Source organism: Erigeron canadensis, chromosome 9, assembly GCF_010389155.1.
Source record: "Erigeron canadensis isolate Cc75 chromosome 9, C_canadensis_v1, whole genome shotgun sequence".
Taxonomy (NCBI): Eukaryota; Viridiplantae; Streptophyta; class Magnoliopsida; order Asterales; family Asteraceae; genus Erigeron; species Erigeron canadensis.
The window spans coordinates 7,661,890-7,679,526 of NC_057769.1; the positions used below are offsets into that span (position 1 = coordinate 7,661,890).

The 17,637-nt window shown below is 32.6% G+C and overlaps 2 protein-coding genes across 2 annotated transcripts; one reads left to right on the forward strand and one right to left on the reverse strand.

Annotated features, from left to right (window-relative positions):
• Positions 1–968: 968 nt before the first annotated feature.
• On the reverse strand, positions 969–2,040 carry LOC122583130. Its single transcript, XM_043755564.1, has 2 exons — positions 1,231–2,040; positions 969–1,064 (listed from the first exon to the last, which is right to left on the reverse strand). The coding sequence occupies exons 1-2, from the start codon at positions 2,038–2,040 to the stop codon at positions 969–971; spliced, it is 906 nt and encodes a 301-aa protein (XP_043611499.1).
• A 5,167-nt stretch (positions 2,041–7,207) lies between these two features.
• Positions 7,208–13,410, forward strand: LOC122583131 (blue copper protein-like). Its single transcript, XM_043755565.1, has 4 exons — positions 7,208–7,221; positions 8,278–8,465; positions 9,038–9,548; positions 13,320–13,410. Exons 1-4 carry the CDS (start codon positions 7,208–7,210, stop codon positions 13,408–13,410), a joined length of 804 nt encoding a protein of 267 aa, XP_043611500.1.
• Positions 13,411–17,637: the final 4,227 nt, after the last annotated feature.

A 17,637-nucleotide genomic window follows, 5' to 3' on the forward strand; every position in this document is an offset into this window, starting at 1 on the left:
TACACAACCAGACAAGTGATTGATGTAGTGTGTTGTTTATGGTGATCAGAATAAGTTAGGGGATTATGTGTGGTTTTCGACCTATATTTACAGGGGTTGTGGAAGAGTGTCGTAGCTTCTATATATATAGGTTTAAGGTTTTTAATCCGGATTAAGAACCTCATGAGGCCCATGCTGGAGGTGGTTCTCCATCACTTTTAACCGAGTGTGTGCAGAAATGTACAATACAAGAATGATCTTCTTTATGTAAAAATATCCAAAAAATGTAGGTAAATATGATTTGATGTGATAACTACGGATCAATGAATCAAAAGCAGTAATAGGTAAATAAACCTTGATGTGTTATCAGATTTCTTCAACAAAACCCAAAATCAAAGAGTACTTACAACTAAAATATAGGATGAACAAATTGAGATCAAAGTTACTCAAAATCAAGCACGATAAATTTCAATTTCATGGTGTCCATTCTTGCTTACACATCTTTGCGATGACTGCTGAGTAGTAGGAAAGAGTCCCTAAATCCTTTTGACCGGTATCATCTAACATCTAATCTAAAATCTAATCTATCAGTTAAGATTCAAATTAATATATCTCCAATCTACTCATGATTCATGTGAGTTTAACAACACAATGGAATTGAAGCAACCTGATTTCTCTGTCTCCAAAATGTTATAGCTGCTACATTTGACACCTGCACGCAAACCTTAAAGTTGCATATGACCAACAATCGGAAGATCTTGTCTTTAAAAATGTAACGGACCTACGTAAGACTCTGTATAGCTTAAAGTCCAACTATATAAAGGCTATTGTGTCGGCTATCTCTAACATTCTTTGCGCATTCTAAATTATAATGTGTTATCAGTTTCATCATTCATTAGTCATAAAAAAACCTAAAGTACGGTCCTGATTTGCTAAAGATTTAAAACTTCAGTTGACTCAGTAACTTCTTCTTTCTTGGGTTCGTGCTTCTACCCGAATGCACTTTCTGGGAGGCCATTTAAGCTCTTTAAGTTGGTAAACGGAGAAGGTTTCTTGGACTTTACTGTCATATATGAAGAAAGAAGCTGCAAAAAGTAAACAAAAGAAAATAGAAATTTGTAATACAATCTTCATTATTATCTGCTAGATAAATAACCTTATGCAAAATATCTTTGTTGAGTACAGAGTACATATATAAATTGAAATGTAGAATGATTTGAGCATTAAGGACTAATACCACAGCATATATACCTCAATGATTCCTAAGTTAAGTGTCAGAAATTTGACAGTGTGGAGTTGTCGAAGCAGGCACACAATTTTAGGAGCATCTCCCATGAATGGTTTGTAAATACAAAGATTCGCCTTCTCCAAAGAAGGTAAACCGTCTGTAAATAAGAGACTGGGAGTGTAAGCATTATAGTGCAAGAAGCCAAGGCTGGGTGCGGAAATCAGATGTTCCCCAATGCAGTTTATAACAGTCAGATTCTTGAGTTGAGGTGCATCCACATTGACGACATTGCCATTAGAATTTACGTCTACAAGTGTGAGATTAGAAAGTCGCGGATGACTGATACTGAAACCCTTTGATCCCATCATTTTGCAAGTTCTTATTGTCAGAGTCATCAAGTTTGCACACTTGCAGAAAAGGCCAGTGTCCTTATCAATATTATGATCATACAGGTTGATAAAATCGAGATATAATGTTGTCAATGATGGAAGAGAAAAACTTGATTTGAGTGAAATCATACACGAATTACTACATCCAGCCATAGTGAGATGATTGAGAGACTTGCAATTGAAATGAGAAAGATCAGGGAATGTAGTCTTACTAGGAAATGATGTAAATGTAAAAGTTAATTGCTGGACATTACGCAGGAGATCATCGTTCATAAGGCTTTTATAGAACACTGACGTCTCTTTTCCACTAAAACTGAGATGGACTGAATGAACTTGTGTTTGATTATTTACGCGGAGTAGGACATACAGAACAATATCCATGAACCGTGCCAGATTACGGAAATCATCACTCGACAAATTAAGACAAGGCGTTGAAGTCCACATATATCTCCATCGAGTAGACAGAACTCTTGTTTGGATAACATGTTTAATGCTAATAAAAGAGAGAATTTTATGTATAAGATCTTCTGGCAGCATGCATGCTTAATCTATCTTTCTCTTCATTTGTTCTAACTTTACAAAGACCTGATCCCATTTTATCCTCACTCTAATTGGATACAATTAGTCTGTCACAACCTGCAAAATTTATATAAATAATAAAATATTTTATTCAACCATCAGTCCATATACAAAAAGTTTGTTTAATCCGGTCATGTGTAACATTGACAGAAAATGATATAGGATTTGAAATCCTACTTAAAAGAGATCTCATCACTACTTAAAAAATTATCGATTACGAAAAAAATTTGGTTACTAAGAGACTAAATTTAGTCAATAATATTACTACGAGAGACCAGATTATGAGTGGTCACTTTTCGTCACTATCTATAGATCCGTCACAAATTTTATGAGAGACCAAACAAGATTGGTTACTAAGAGACTAAATTTAGTCAATAATATTACTGCAAGAGACAAGATTATGAGTGGTCACTTTTCGTCACTATAAAATATAGATCCGTCACAAATTTTATGAGAGACCAAACAAGATTTTTTTTTAAAGTTTTTTTTTGTCACTAATTTTGTTTAATAGTCAGATTGAATGATCACTTTTTTAATGGTGACTAAATAAGATTGTTATTGACTAAATAATATCATTGTCATTCAATAGGTCATTATAGACTATTTCTCTTGTAGTGATATGATGCATGGTAGATGACAAAATACCCTTTGTTGATGGCAAAATACTACAACAAACAACAGAACCTAATCAACAATAGAAACGGCATACAACCCGAAACACACCAAATATTCATGTAAAACCAGTCGCAAAATACACAAAAAGGTGGTGTAAAACAATCACAAACTGTTTTAAAACATCCTCAAAACACCCAAAAATATGTGTAACATCAACCATAGAATACGCCAAAAAACTGTGCAAAAATAACCACAACAGTCAAAAATCATGAAAAAAAACATCATTATACCTATATATAAGCATAATAACATGTTCTATTATCAATGGGATAACTTTTTCAAGCATCTTTGTTATCAATACTTTTAAGCTCTACATATTTGTGATAACCAAACAAAATCTTATAAGAGGTTTGAACTTACGAAAACAATAAGTTCAAGTCACGTCACCTTTATCCAATAAAAACTCTCAAACTCAAAAACTTCCAAAATTTACTAAATTGGAAGGACATCAAATTTAATGAACTTCCTCGATATCCACATCATTTTTTCATTTTATATAAGTATGAATTGTTTTTAAGAAAATGAGATATATTATAGTTGAAAATGGTTTAAAAAGGTGTGGGGTTGAAATTAAACAAAAAAAACATGAAAATGGTCGGATTTTTGACCATTGTGGGCCCCAACTCTCTCTCTTTCTCTCTCGGTGAAAGTCACCAAATCCATCACCGATTTTGGCTCACCAAATGGGTTGCGACGGTGTTGTCCAATCGGCACCGGGAGTTCACCGAAACCACTCCCTCTGGCCTTATAATCTAAGGGACAAACATACCCAAAACGTACATTATAGGACATCAAGCACATAGATCTATATTAAATAATTTATCTAGGAATTATTTACAACTTTTTTATAGAACATAATTATTTACACTTTTAGTCCACGTACCTTTAAAATATGCAAGTCATTTAATATGTACCTTAATTAGTATTCTTCGATTGCCGGGGAAAAATACAAACGCAAATCTGGTAGGTGCTGCCCACATACGTTGTCATCTATTCAGCATTTTTCTTTTCTTTGTGATAAGAAGAAGGAATTTAGTAAGATGTGGTTAGTAGGTTTGAAGGATAAATTACAAGCATCATACCCGCACGTTGCGGCGGAATTTTGTTTTAGGAGTGACAATTTGTTATAAAGATAGATAGGGTAATTCAGTGTTGTAGTGTATGGAGGACCATTTTAAGAGCCATATATATAGTGAAAGAGGTTTTTTGGAAGAAAAAAAAGTATGCTTAAATTTTTAAGACATACTATAAATAAAACTTTAAAATGCTTTATAAGAAAGTATAGATAACTCCATGATATTCGGTCAAATAGATGTTTATACGATCATAGTTTATTTAATCTTAAAATAATTATAATTATCTAACAATAAAAATATCACATGTTTATCAACCATAAACTAAAATATTAATTTTATCTTAATTTTAGTATATAATAAAAAAATTAAATTTTTTTGACATAACCCCACCTTAAATTCTTATTGATAAATAAAACTAACTATATACCAAATTAAAATATAAATCACACTTTTTAGCTTTAAATGATTCTTAATCTTTTTATTTTTTTAATATTAAAAGATAGCTGTTCTATTAACTTATAGTTAATCACATCTCTCGAGTTGACTTTTGTTTTCATTTTTAACTTTAAGTTATTTTTTAACTTTTTTTTCCATCATTTATTTATGTTTTTGATTACACTTTTAGACCAATAACTTCAATATAACAAATCATAAAAATACAATAACTAATACATATTCAATAAAATAATAGTTAACACTATATATAGTAAATATATTTCCTAATAGTACTTTCTATCATATAAATACAAAATTATTTAATTAAAAATTAATAAAGTTTATTGGAGATAGTATGAAAAGAAAATAATGAAAACAAAAGAAAAAGATGAAAACAAAAAAAAGGTATAAATGACTTGTTTGTTTCATAGTATCTCTTTATTTTTGAATTTTTTCATATATCAAAGATACCCATAAAATATTTTTTAACCCTTATTTATCTAAACTATTACTATTTTATTTTCACTAATTTTACGTTTAGCCTTAATATACCTATAATACAATTTATAAAATTATTAATATCATACATTTTTCAATTATTAAAATAGTTTCACTATCCAGTTTTACATCAACTATTTTACATTAATAATCGTTATAGCCACCGTTGCTGGTCGTTACGCAGCCCGTTGTCATCACCACTAACGCATTGCGCGGGGTACTTTTTGAGTTGTATTACAAGGTCTTTGTGTTTAATCATAATAAGTTAATAACCCAAGTAATCTTTTTCTTGAAATACAGAAACTCATGTAATGATCCACACATTTTCTGGATGAAAAATAAAGAAACAGAGATGAAAGTGAATTCAGCTTGTAAATCTTAAAACAGCTTTAACGAGTATATATATTTATAGAGAAAATATAAGGATGTAAACACCTAAGTTTGAATTTGTAATTCTTCACATATTAATTTTTTAATCATGTTTGCATCTTAAATAAATAATTGGTTTTTTTTATGGATTAAAATATTATGTTGTGAAAGGTTCCATACTTCCATACCTAACTTTATGTATGACTGTATAAGACAACCTCATATTCTTATTCCCTACATACATATAGGAAGTGAATATGGTGTTGTCTCACATCTAACTTGAGTGAAAATCTCTCATATGCTAAATTTTTTTATACATAAAAACATGAGATCCAATTATTTATTCATTATACAAAACATATCCCAATCCCAATTTAAGTGTGAGACAACACCATACTCATTATTCCATATAGATCAAATGAAAATATTGCTTAAGGCGGGAAAATTTTGCTTAAGGGGGAAAGAGAGAAGATGTTATATATATATATATATATATATATGTGGAAAAGTTAAATTATGGACTTCTTATTTTATGGACCATTAAAGACATTACTCAATCATTCATTTTTCACCATCTCCGACCACCAACACACCATCACCATCACCATGATCCTCTGGCGACGACGACCACCGCCACCACGACTTACACATGTGTAAGAACAACTTACACATGTACGTATAAATTATACAACCACCATCACCATCACCACCATCACCATCACCACCATCATCTCCGACCACCACCATGATCATCTGGCGACGGCGACCACCGCCACCACGACTTACACATGTGTGAGTTACAACTTACACATATGTAAGTTACATGTCCCTAATGGTCCCTAATTTAATGAGTTCCTAATCTAACACCCCCCCCCCCCCCCCCCCCCCACATATATATATATATAGGGTAAAGTTATTTTGAGAACCCTTTTTTTTGCGAGAACCTTTGAGAACCTTTTCAAATCAAGCACAACCGATGATTGTTCTTTACATGAAAATTGTTTTTTGATTGTTTCCTGGATAACTTATGTGTAATTTTGAAGTTTATAATTGTATGGAGCATAGATTATTATCCGTTATACAATTATGTGGAGATTTGGATTATTGATCACATGTGCACGAATATTGCTATGATCACATGTATGCAAGTCGATCACATGTAATCATAGCAATATTCGTGCACATGTGATCAAGAATCCAAATCTCCACATAACTGTATAATGGATGATAATCTATGCCTCCACAAAATTATAAACTTCAAAATTACACATAAGTTATTCTGAAAACAATCAAAAAACAATTTTTATGTAAAAGATAATCATCGATTGGGCTTGATTTGAAAAGTTCTCAAAGGTTCTCGCAAAAAAAAAGGTTCTCAAAATAACTTTTCACTATATATATTATGTATATATATATATATCTTCCTTATTTCAAGAACATTTATTTTTTTAAAGACTGGGAAAACTCTTAATTAAATTACGTATTGGATCATATTATTTTTAAAGTTAATTCACATGTGAAACATTATAAAAATCTATGTTGTTGAAATAATTTTTATTTTGGTACATTCAAAATAACTTTAGAAATGTATTTGTTCATGTTTATGTTCAAATGTAAACAAACGGCATTATTAATTTTTAACATAACTAGTACGTCACCCGTACAATGTGGCGATGCTCGTGGTGGCGACAATGTGGTAATGGGGACGACTATTGGTGATGGGGGCAGTGTCGAATGGTGTAAAAGTAACTTATGTAATATGTTAATGATAATATTTTAAAAGATAAATGATTGATATTGTAATTTAATAATTAATGTTAAAGGTAGTGTAAGTTAAAATGTATTAAAGGATGCTAAGTGAAAATATTAAACAACCTTCTAGTATTTTTTTTTTATTTAAAAAAAACTACTTCTTTGTGTGTGAGTATAGATATTCATTGAGGAAGTAAATTTATTTTGGGATTGGGAAGGTCTTTACAATGGGTGAAGATTTGTACACCACATATTTTTAGCCATACATCACCAAATGTGCTTTAGGATCTTGTATTGTATAATACTGTAAAGCATGTTTGGTGGTGTACGGTTAAAACTATGTGGTGTACAGATCACCACCCCTTCATATTATTGAATGAGTCCAATTAGTCAGTTTTGCTGGTATCACATATTCACATATGTAGCGCAATCATATGTCGCATCGGGTCTTAATAGGTTCGGTGCGCACAAAATTCTCAGCTTTCAAACATTAAAACAATCCATTTAACACTTGCCTTTGATGATTTGAACATGACAATTATTCGTTTTATGTATCAAAAAAGTTAAATGTTGAACTTTAAAATATTAAAAACAATTATTTTTAAAAATAGAAAAAATTGCATAATACAGTTTTTGCTTAACAGTTACTTTAACGGGTATTAACAGATACCCAATTGCCAGCCTTTCACATGCGTCTAAAAAGGAAGAGCGGAGTAGTATATACCTCTTACGAGCTATAGCTTATGATGTAGTACTACCCACTTAAAAAAAAAAAGAGAAAAAGGAAAGTTACTCGATCTACTACCCGTGTGCATAAACGACAATAAAATATAGTTACTCCGTATTATATTTTTAAATAATCTTGATTAATAACTAAAAGGAATTCGTATCGAAATTTTAATTTAACTTTATTTTGAACGAGACGTATAATTATTTTGAACACAGCTATATGTGAAGTCAAATAGTTTGATTACATTGACCCACTTACAATTTACCATAAAGATTTGGACCGTTACATTAAAAATCCATTAACTAAAATTTGAATTGGAAATACAAAATTAATTAGTAACAAAAAAAATCAGAAATTAACTCCATAATTAAAGGGTATACATGTATCGAAACCAAGCATAAAAACGGCAACTAAATAATGTAAATATTTCATTGAATCAAAAATATTAAAGAAAAGATTTACTTCCTTATATTCCTACAAATCAAGCATATATAAATAGACCAAAAATATCAAGTTTATTTAACAAATTTTCTACTTTTCATTTTATTGATAATAAAACACACAAAGAGAGACTGAAAAACTGAGGATTATGGGCTCTTTGAAGATGATGTTAGTTGTGGTGATGGCGATGGTCACAGCGGTGATGGGCGGAGTTGTTTATAAAGTTGGTGATGATGCCGGTTGGACAAACATTGGTCATGTTGATTATAAGACTTGGGCTGCTACTAAATTGTTTCAAGTTGGTGACACCATATGTAAGTTACATATATTTTCTCACCTTTTTTAGTTTTTATGTAACTTGGTGTTCAATTTTCAAAAATCATATATATAGATAATAATTGGTTGAGAAGTTTAAAAATAATTTTTATTATTCGACTGGTGAAAAAGGTTGGTTTCAGATAGGTTAAAGCTTTCGAAAATTATACAGGAGTATAAAAGATTTTGAATTATTTAAAAAATAATAACGTGTGAGATTCGTATATATTTAAAATGATTTTCGTTAGTTTCATAACATTATTTTTTTGGTCTTTTATGTGTTTTTTTTATTTTATTGTAGAATAGATATAAAAACAGAGGTATAAATGTTAAAAATAAAAAGTGATCCTCTTTTTTTCAACATTGAAAACTAAAAATTGATTGAATAAAATGTTAAGCTTCGTGAATCTAATTATTATTAAATCACACATAGGCCAATAAGTGTATAGAAATCATAGTTTTTTAAAGTTATGTTACAAAAGAAAAGGTAAAAAGCCACATTTTTATTTCCATAAAGATTACGATTTTTCAAATTGTCTACTAACTAAATATATTTAATTTTGTTTTGTAGTATTTCGTTATGACAAAGAATTCCACAATGTTGTTAGAGTTACATACCACAATTTTGTGACATGTAACGGCACCACTCCATACAACACCTTAACTTCCGGCAACGACTCTTTTCCGATCAAATTTCCCGGCCATTATTATTTCATTTGCACCGTTCCCGACCATTGCCAAGCCGGTCAAAAAGTTGATATCCGTGTACCGCCCGCCGGCGCACGTTCCTCCCCTTCGCCGTCACCAATCACCACCCCTTCGCCGTCACCCATCCCCGCCCCACAGCCGTCTCCTATCGCCGGTGACAGCCCCGCCCCCATTCAACCACTTCCGTTCCCCTACCCACCACCAACACCTTCTCCGGAAATCTCTCCTGCGCCAGCACCTGAAAAAACTCCGGCGAGGGAAAATTCTCCGGCACCAATATTGCCTAAGGAATCGCCGGCACCAACCACGGAAGGTCCGGCACCGGACATTGCACCAACTTCGGCGAAAAGCAATGCGAGACAACTAGGAATTGGGTTTAAACCTTTGATGATAATATTGGTTGTTTTATGTTATTTTGTTTGATTTGGAATTTAGAAATTTTTTTAATTATTTTCTTTTTATATTTTATGTTTTTATGTTTTATTTTTATCCTATTAGTTTTCATTTGAGTAATGAAATTTGCTTTTCTTAATTTGATATTTGGCTTATGTGGGTAATTAATGTTTATGTAAAAATCGATCATTCACCGGCCACAATGAATTAATAAGGCAGTGTATAATTTGCATAGTAAAAGATATGTAGGCAAAATTCTTGTAAAAAAGAGTAGATATTTGTAAATGAGGTTTTCTCCAAAACCCAAAAGTGTAGCCAACTTGATAGGGGTTGAAGCGAAGAAGAAACAATAATATAGCAAGTGTAATATCGATTCTGAATATATAAAAATTGACTGAATTATTATGACATCATAAGACTATGAATAATGTTGCCTAACAAAACAAAGAAGCTAGGTTGCATAACAATTTTACAGCAGAGCATGCATCTGATCACCCAGCAGCAATAATAATAATAATTAGCCATATACGTCACCATGCTCGGAAGCGGGGTGGAGCTAGTAGGTGGACTTGGGGGTGCTTAGCCCCCGGCCCCCGCCAACCATTCATGCTTTCCATTGCAAGGCTAGCTCATAGCCAACTAATACAAAGGTCTTTTTGAAGCAAGTCACCTCCAATTTATAAATGTTTGATTTCTAGCTATGACTGTTCAGGTAAAACCTTTATATTTGGTCCATAAAAGTAAACCATCGTAATAAAATTATATTTTCCAAACATTTTATTAAATTGTTATGTCTTTTACGTTATGTTGTATACAACGATCGGGAAAGAAATACGGTTGATCCTGGCTTTTCAACGTGAAATCCTGGATCCGCCTCTGCTCGGAAGCAGAATAGGGAACTGCTGGACATCCAAACGGCTGTTTCACTCTTTTCCGGAAGAGACCAGGTACTGATCAACTTATACATATATTAAAAAGACGTACAACAGCCAAACTTTTTATAAGCAATGGGAATGCTGCCTAGAATCATACAGTATGATGTTTAATTAATTAGAAAGTCCTTCCAAGCCAAGACACGTACACACTAGATTCATCTCTACAAAAGTCAGTCCTAGCTCTCTAATCAAACTAGTAACAGCTAATTAACAGAACATTCAGGTTCATTCATAGTTAACCAAGCTAGCTCCCACATGATACAAACACACTTATGAGCAAGCAGTACTAGTAGATAAACACAAATTAACACAACAATTGCAATAATAATATATACTCCGTAATAGATAGATAATAATAGGCTGATCAATTAAATGAGGAACTAAATGAGGAAGCCATGGCTTTCACTCTTTCAGAATGCTCCATCACATCATCGCCATAATACTCCTTATCAATTAAATCTTGGCGAGACGGACCATGGTAAATATTATTCATCCACTGAGCCTGACATAGGGCGACGGACCATGATTATTCATCCGAGATGACTCCTCTAGGGTTTTGGTTTTTTTTTTTTTTTCTTCTTAAGATCGATAAATTAACTAGGGATGAAATCCATCGTATGGGTTGTTTATTTATACTAACAAAATATGGCATGGGATTCACTTTATTACACGCATCGCCCCCTGCATTCGCCGGATTTCATTATTCCTCCTTAACGTTTCTTTTTCTTTCGCTTCGTACCCCATAAACATTGAAAATCAAACCGATAATTTACATGTATATATAGAATGTTAGGCTTCTCCCTAAGTTAGAACTTCATCCACCTCTTCCACACTATCACATCAGCTTTTCTTTCTCTTCATCCACCTCTTCCGCAATCACTCCCTATAACCCCTTTTCCACACCTCTTCCACACTTTTTATTTATTTTATTTTATATTTAAACAAAATATAAATAATTCAACATTTATTTAAAATTAAACATTACAATACATAATTAAAAAATACAGTACATGATTACTCTTCGTCATCTTTTATTCACATTTTTCCTAAGCCACGGTAAGCACTTTTGTTTGCCCACCACTTGTCGTGTTACGGGCATTTGACTTCCCACGTTGATTTGTCTTCTCCGCAATTTTCGTGGTACTATTCGGCCCACGTGCATTGGTCGGTCAACGTGTGAGCGGCCTTAAAAACATTGTCGATAACCCTCATCACTCTTTTGCTCTCATCCTGCAAAAAATAAGAATATGTTTCTTCGTGTTTTGGGACCTTGCGGCCTGGTGCTTCTATTTCCTGAACGTGTTGGGACATCGTCCATGATTCATGCTTTCATCTCATCTTTGGTGAGACGAGGTCGGTGAACGTTCTTATTTGATGATGATGATGATGATGATGCCATTCGGAATAGTAAGTGAGTTAGCAGGTGAAACAAGTTTAATTTGAAGATTAGACACAAGTGGAATGGTGATGAAACTGGTTAAGGCTCTGGGTAGCTATTTATAGAGTGATAATGTAGCTAGCCGTTAAGGGACTGTACATGTAAATATTTTTGAATTTTTGGCGGTTTGATGGACTGTAATTGTAATTATTTTGAATTTGGAACGTTGGAGGAGCGTTTTTGACTTCAGCTATGAAATAGTGTCTCCTTACCAGAGATTTCATTTCAAAACTCACACTTTTATACATCTGCAATGGTTTCTTCATCAAATGTCCCTAACCGAAAACCACGAATGACTGTCGATCAAGTGAATGGCAGTATCATGGCTGATATCCTCGACCACCAAATGTGCAAAGACAAGCTTGTTCAAATTGGTCTAAAACTTCAAGCGAAAAAGAGATGATGTCAAGAACAAATCAGTTACATACAAACGGGGCATTGTACTGAGCATGAATGTCAATATTTTACTTATTTGCAGGGGAAGTTTGACTAGATTCATGAAACTGTGGAAGAAATTGCTTGTGCGGTCATCACCTTGAATGAGTTCATCAACACTGCCAAAGCAGTTTATGCCCAAAAGAAATAAGTAGCCTCTTTTAATATTATGTTGTATGTTTTTCTTTATAAAGTTTCTAATGTTTTAAAATCATGAATAAACTTATGTTCTTAAAGTAAACTTATTTTATTCAAATACTTAAAAACATTACAATAATAAAAGACAACACACAATTCAAACTGCTAAAACATACTTAATTAAAATACGAAAATACACTTAATTAAAATACGAAAACACACTTAATTATTATAAAAGTTGGGAACATTCATAAGCTCTTGGAAACACCGCTCGTATTTGAAGTCCCTCCCATAATTCAACCGGTACTCTTGATTGGCCGTTACATAAACCATTTCATCCGATAAAGTCCCCTGTGCCTTCAACCTCAAATAGATTGCCTCAAACTGCTTACATTCGTTGCGAATTTTGTTGAATTGACCTACTAGTTGAGTTTTGGTCCTTGGATGTTCAGACGTGTTCGCATTGAACCTTTCACATATTAAGGTCCACATGGACACACTGGAATCGTTTAGGTTAGGCATTTCAGTCGTCCATATCCAACACATGACCACTAAACGAAGTTCGGTTTCAGTCCACAATTGCCTCGGCATTTTGAAATGGAATGGTTATGGAATGCTTTTTTGAAATGGTTTGATTAATGATGTATTGAATGGATTGTGAAGATAGTATATATAGAAGGAGGATTAAAAATAAATAAATTTCGACCGTTAAGAATTTAAAAGAAAAAAAGTTTTTTTTTTGTTTTTGGCGTTTTGCGGAGCCTCACCCTCGTCAACACTCATCGATGGATCGGAAGGAATTGAAGGATGCAGTCGTCAACGACCTTGCTCCCTATAGTGTCCCCATCGAAGAGACATCGACGATCGGTCGAAGTTCTCTTTAGGGAGAGACCTTAATTATAGAACATACAAATTAACGAATGAATACCAGATAATATTTTAAAAACTATAAATCATTTTTAAGAAAAAACTATTAATCATTTTAAAAAAAAAAAATTAAATGAATACTAGACCATATTTTTAAAGTCAGTATCTATTAAAATAACCAAACACAAGTTTTCTTTTTAACAAGTCTAGATTTATGTCTGGATCACCATAATTATAATTTAAAAAAACAAACAACATAATTTGCTAACATTTATTTATAAAATGAAGTTCATAAGAATTAATAGAAATATAACAATACATATACCAATTTACTTTAGTTGTCACCCTATTTTGAAAACCAAAATTAATTATGCTCAAACTTTCAATATTTATTAAATAGTTTATAAAATAACATTCAAGTTCAGTCAATGGGGTTGGTGGCCCATTGGTAAGGTCTTTGATTTTAGGAGGATCCATCTGGGTTTGAGTCCCACTTCCCATATTTGTGGGGTAGATTAATAAGGTTTTTTGAGAGTCCTGGTTTCCAAGGATACATGTAATTTAGGAGTAGAAGTAGAGTAAAATGCCGTTGAAAAAATAATAATGATAACATTCAAGTTCAATTAATAACTTTAAGATTATGGTTATTTTGGTAAGAAGAAAAGGGTATGATGTTCAATTATTGTTATTACCTTAATATTTTGTCCTTGTAACATAAATCTGCACATAAAGTTTAAGGGTCAAATAAGTTGTGTATAAAAGTTTAAGGATAAAAAGTTTGTCTATAAAGTCATAAGGTCAATAACTCAATATAACCACTTTATTCAAGTATAAAAGGTTTTTTTTTAGGAAAAATATACTAAAATGTAAGGTATATTTTGAAAATGCATTATCTTCCTCTCTATCCCTCTCTAACTAAGTAACTTTCATTCTTAAACACAAACAACATTAAAACATAAATTAACTAATCCATTATGACTTCAACAATAAGCTTTTATCTTATATAAAGTACGCTTCCATTACTATATATATAGATTCTTTTCATTTTAGTGCCAAAATTCCAAATAAATTTAAAAAATTTATATAGTACCAAAATTGGAGGGGGGAAAATCTGCCCCTATATATATATAATACGAGTATTTAAAGGTCTGTGCTTCACACATCATGTTTTAAATATATTGTTTGCATGTATTTTGTTGACGGTTTTCTAAATAACTAATGAAAATTGTTTCATGAAACCATATAATGCATCAACTTCTAAATAAAAAGTATTATAATACTTTCTCCGTTCCATATTAAATGTCTGATTTTGACTTGTCAAGTCTTCTGCTTTAAACTTTGACCGTAAAAATATTTGTGTATATTATATAACACTTAATTTATATAAAATATATGGACAGATTGAGTTTTCAATGTACTTTTCACTGATATAACTTTCATCAACTAATATATAACACAAATAAAGATATTTATAGTCAAAGTTATAAACAGAAGACTTGACAAATTAAAATTAGACATTTAATGTGAGACGTAGGGTATAAGTAAAAGGAAATAAAACTTTCAAGTCAAATAACTTGGCTGTTCCACAGAGATTTAGACATACCAAAGTTGAAGAGAATGAAGTGTTATAATTATTGTCAATCCATTAGCATTCAAAACAATTCATTCGGCTAAGATCAATTGCGTGTTTTGTTTTATTTCACATATGGCACTTTCGAAAAGTTAATGAAACTCAAACGTTAAGGAAATAATCCATCTTGTATAATTCATGTACCAATTTCCGCTTTTGTTATATCTAGATACACACATACATAGATTTTAAATTTGTAGACCCTATAGCTACCAACTGCAAGAAGCCTTTGTTTGTTTCTCGGCTAATCAACAGTGAAAGGAACAAAAGCAATGAAAGTACTCGTAGTTTAACACTTCACGCACAAAATTGTTAGACATTGAATATGATACATATACATCTATTTAGGTCACCATTAGAAAAGGTGAAACCACAATCTTCATTGCCTCATGCTCCAAAAACCTCGGCCTTGGTCTCAGAACCTTTGATCTGGAAATAAATTAGCCGCACTCTCGGCCACTTCCGGACTTCCATCAAACCGGCAGGGCAATCACCATCAGGTCCTATATCATTGGATTATAAACTCTGTTTCCAATATAATGGGTTAACAACGCTACATTTACTCCACTAATATGTGATACATACCTAGAATTATTACGTACCCAGGCTATTAATACAGGAAATTAAATCAAGAAAGATAGCTAGTTGTAGGAAGAACCGACCTTGCGACCGATCTACTTAATTAGGCCTCCGTCTATTTAATTTATCTTAATTGTGATCGATCCCCTGCAATATTCACCATATCCATCCAAGGTATACCGGGGTTTTTTTTTTTGGCACAAGCTAATTAAGTGCTTATTGTCATCTTTGCTCCCGAATACACACGTTCATTTGTCAAAAAAAAAAAAAAAATTATTAATTACCTGACCAATGACCACTAACCAAATCGACAGCTAATTAATTAACCTTTGGACAAACTTTGGACAAACGAGCTAGGTTAAACTTTATCATCTAAGTATGAAAATATAAGTGGTGGTGGAGATTTAAAACAGAGTCGGGTAATTTGTGGAGGAAAGTTATTTGGAGTTTTCATAGTACTTCAAGGTCTTGGAATTTTACTCCATGTAAAATGTCAATATCGGGGCCATGGAAGCATATATGTAAAATTTCCAACTACTTCAAGGCAGTTGGTTTAGAGCTACATGAAATATTTCATGTGGCTCCAGGTTTGAATTCTGAATTAACATTCTAGTTTGATTCATGGGTTGGCTTTGATCCGCTGTGTAAAATGTTCCCCAATCTATTTATGTTAGAAGTATCTAAAATGTGTCTTCTGAAAGATAGGGTCTCGTGGATTAACGGGGATCAGTATGTGCAATTCCATTGGACGCGACAGCTTAGGCGGGTGGAACATGCTGAGGTAAATAATTTGTTACTGCTGGTGGCATGTGTTGTATGGGTGGAAGGGAAAGATTCTTGGAGAAGTGACGTTTGTGATTCGGGTAGATTTCTGTTAAAGCTCTAAGATCCAAAATTAAGCGGTCTAGTGGGGAACAACAAAATGCCTCTTTTATTTGGTCAAGATGGGTGCCAATTAAGGCTAACTTTTTAGCATGGCGGTTGTGGATGGGTAGATTGCCAACTAAAGATAATCTCGCAAAGAGAAACGTCCAAGTTATATCCATGGAATGTGGGGTGTGCAGTTTGGAGGAAGAGTCTGTAGAGCATTTATTTGGCTCATGTCAACTTGCTGTACAGATATGGGAGCATGTATCAAAGTGGTGTCGGGTCCATCCATTCTTCTTCTTTTCGGCTAAAGACTTACCGTCTTTGGCACAACAATTGAGAGGAGATGTAGGATGGAAGCAAGCAGTTCATCTGGTAATATTGACTTTGATTTGGTGTATATGGAAGAACATGAATAATCTCGTTTTTAATTCAACCGGACGTTCTGTGGGTATAATTACTGAGGAAATTCGGGCTTTATCTTACATATGGATTAAAAGCCGATCAAGATATAAAACTTTGACATGGGAAGCTTGGAGTAATTTTAATGTTTTCGAGTTTGGTTAGATAATATTTTGGTTGGCTTTGTTAATGGTGTATTAATTTACTCTTGGTGTATTCATCTGGTGTATGTACTGTAAACTTGTTTGTGGCTTAACGTTTTGTTGGGTCACCTAATAATAGTAATTGATTTTGTTCGTCGTTAAAAAAAAAAAGTATGAAAATATATGTATAGAATATAGATAAATAGCAGATGGAACAACAACATATAAGCTGCATATGTTTATACTGTCTTATAAAGCATTTTGTCCTTTTTGAAAATCTCAATTCATGATAAATAGTAGATGAAACAGCAACATATAAGATGCATATGTTTATACTATCTTATAAAGCATTTTGCCCTTTTTGAAAATCTCAATTCATGATAAATAGCAGATGGAATAGCAACATATAAGATGCATATGTTTATACTATCTTATAAAGCATTTTGCTTTTTTTTAAAAATCTCAATTCATGATAAATAGCAGATGGAACAGCAACACATAAGATGCATATTCACTAATTTAAATAACCTTAGCTAATATACCAATAATACCCTTAAATCTCAACCACTCGTTTTCTTCTCTCTCCCCAATCTCAACCACTCATTTTTTTGTTCTCCTCCATGTAAATCATTTTAT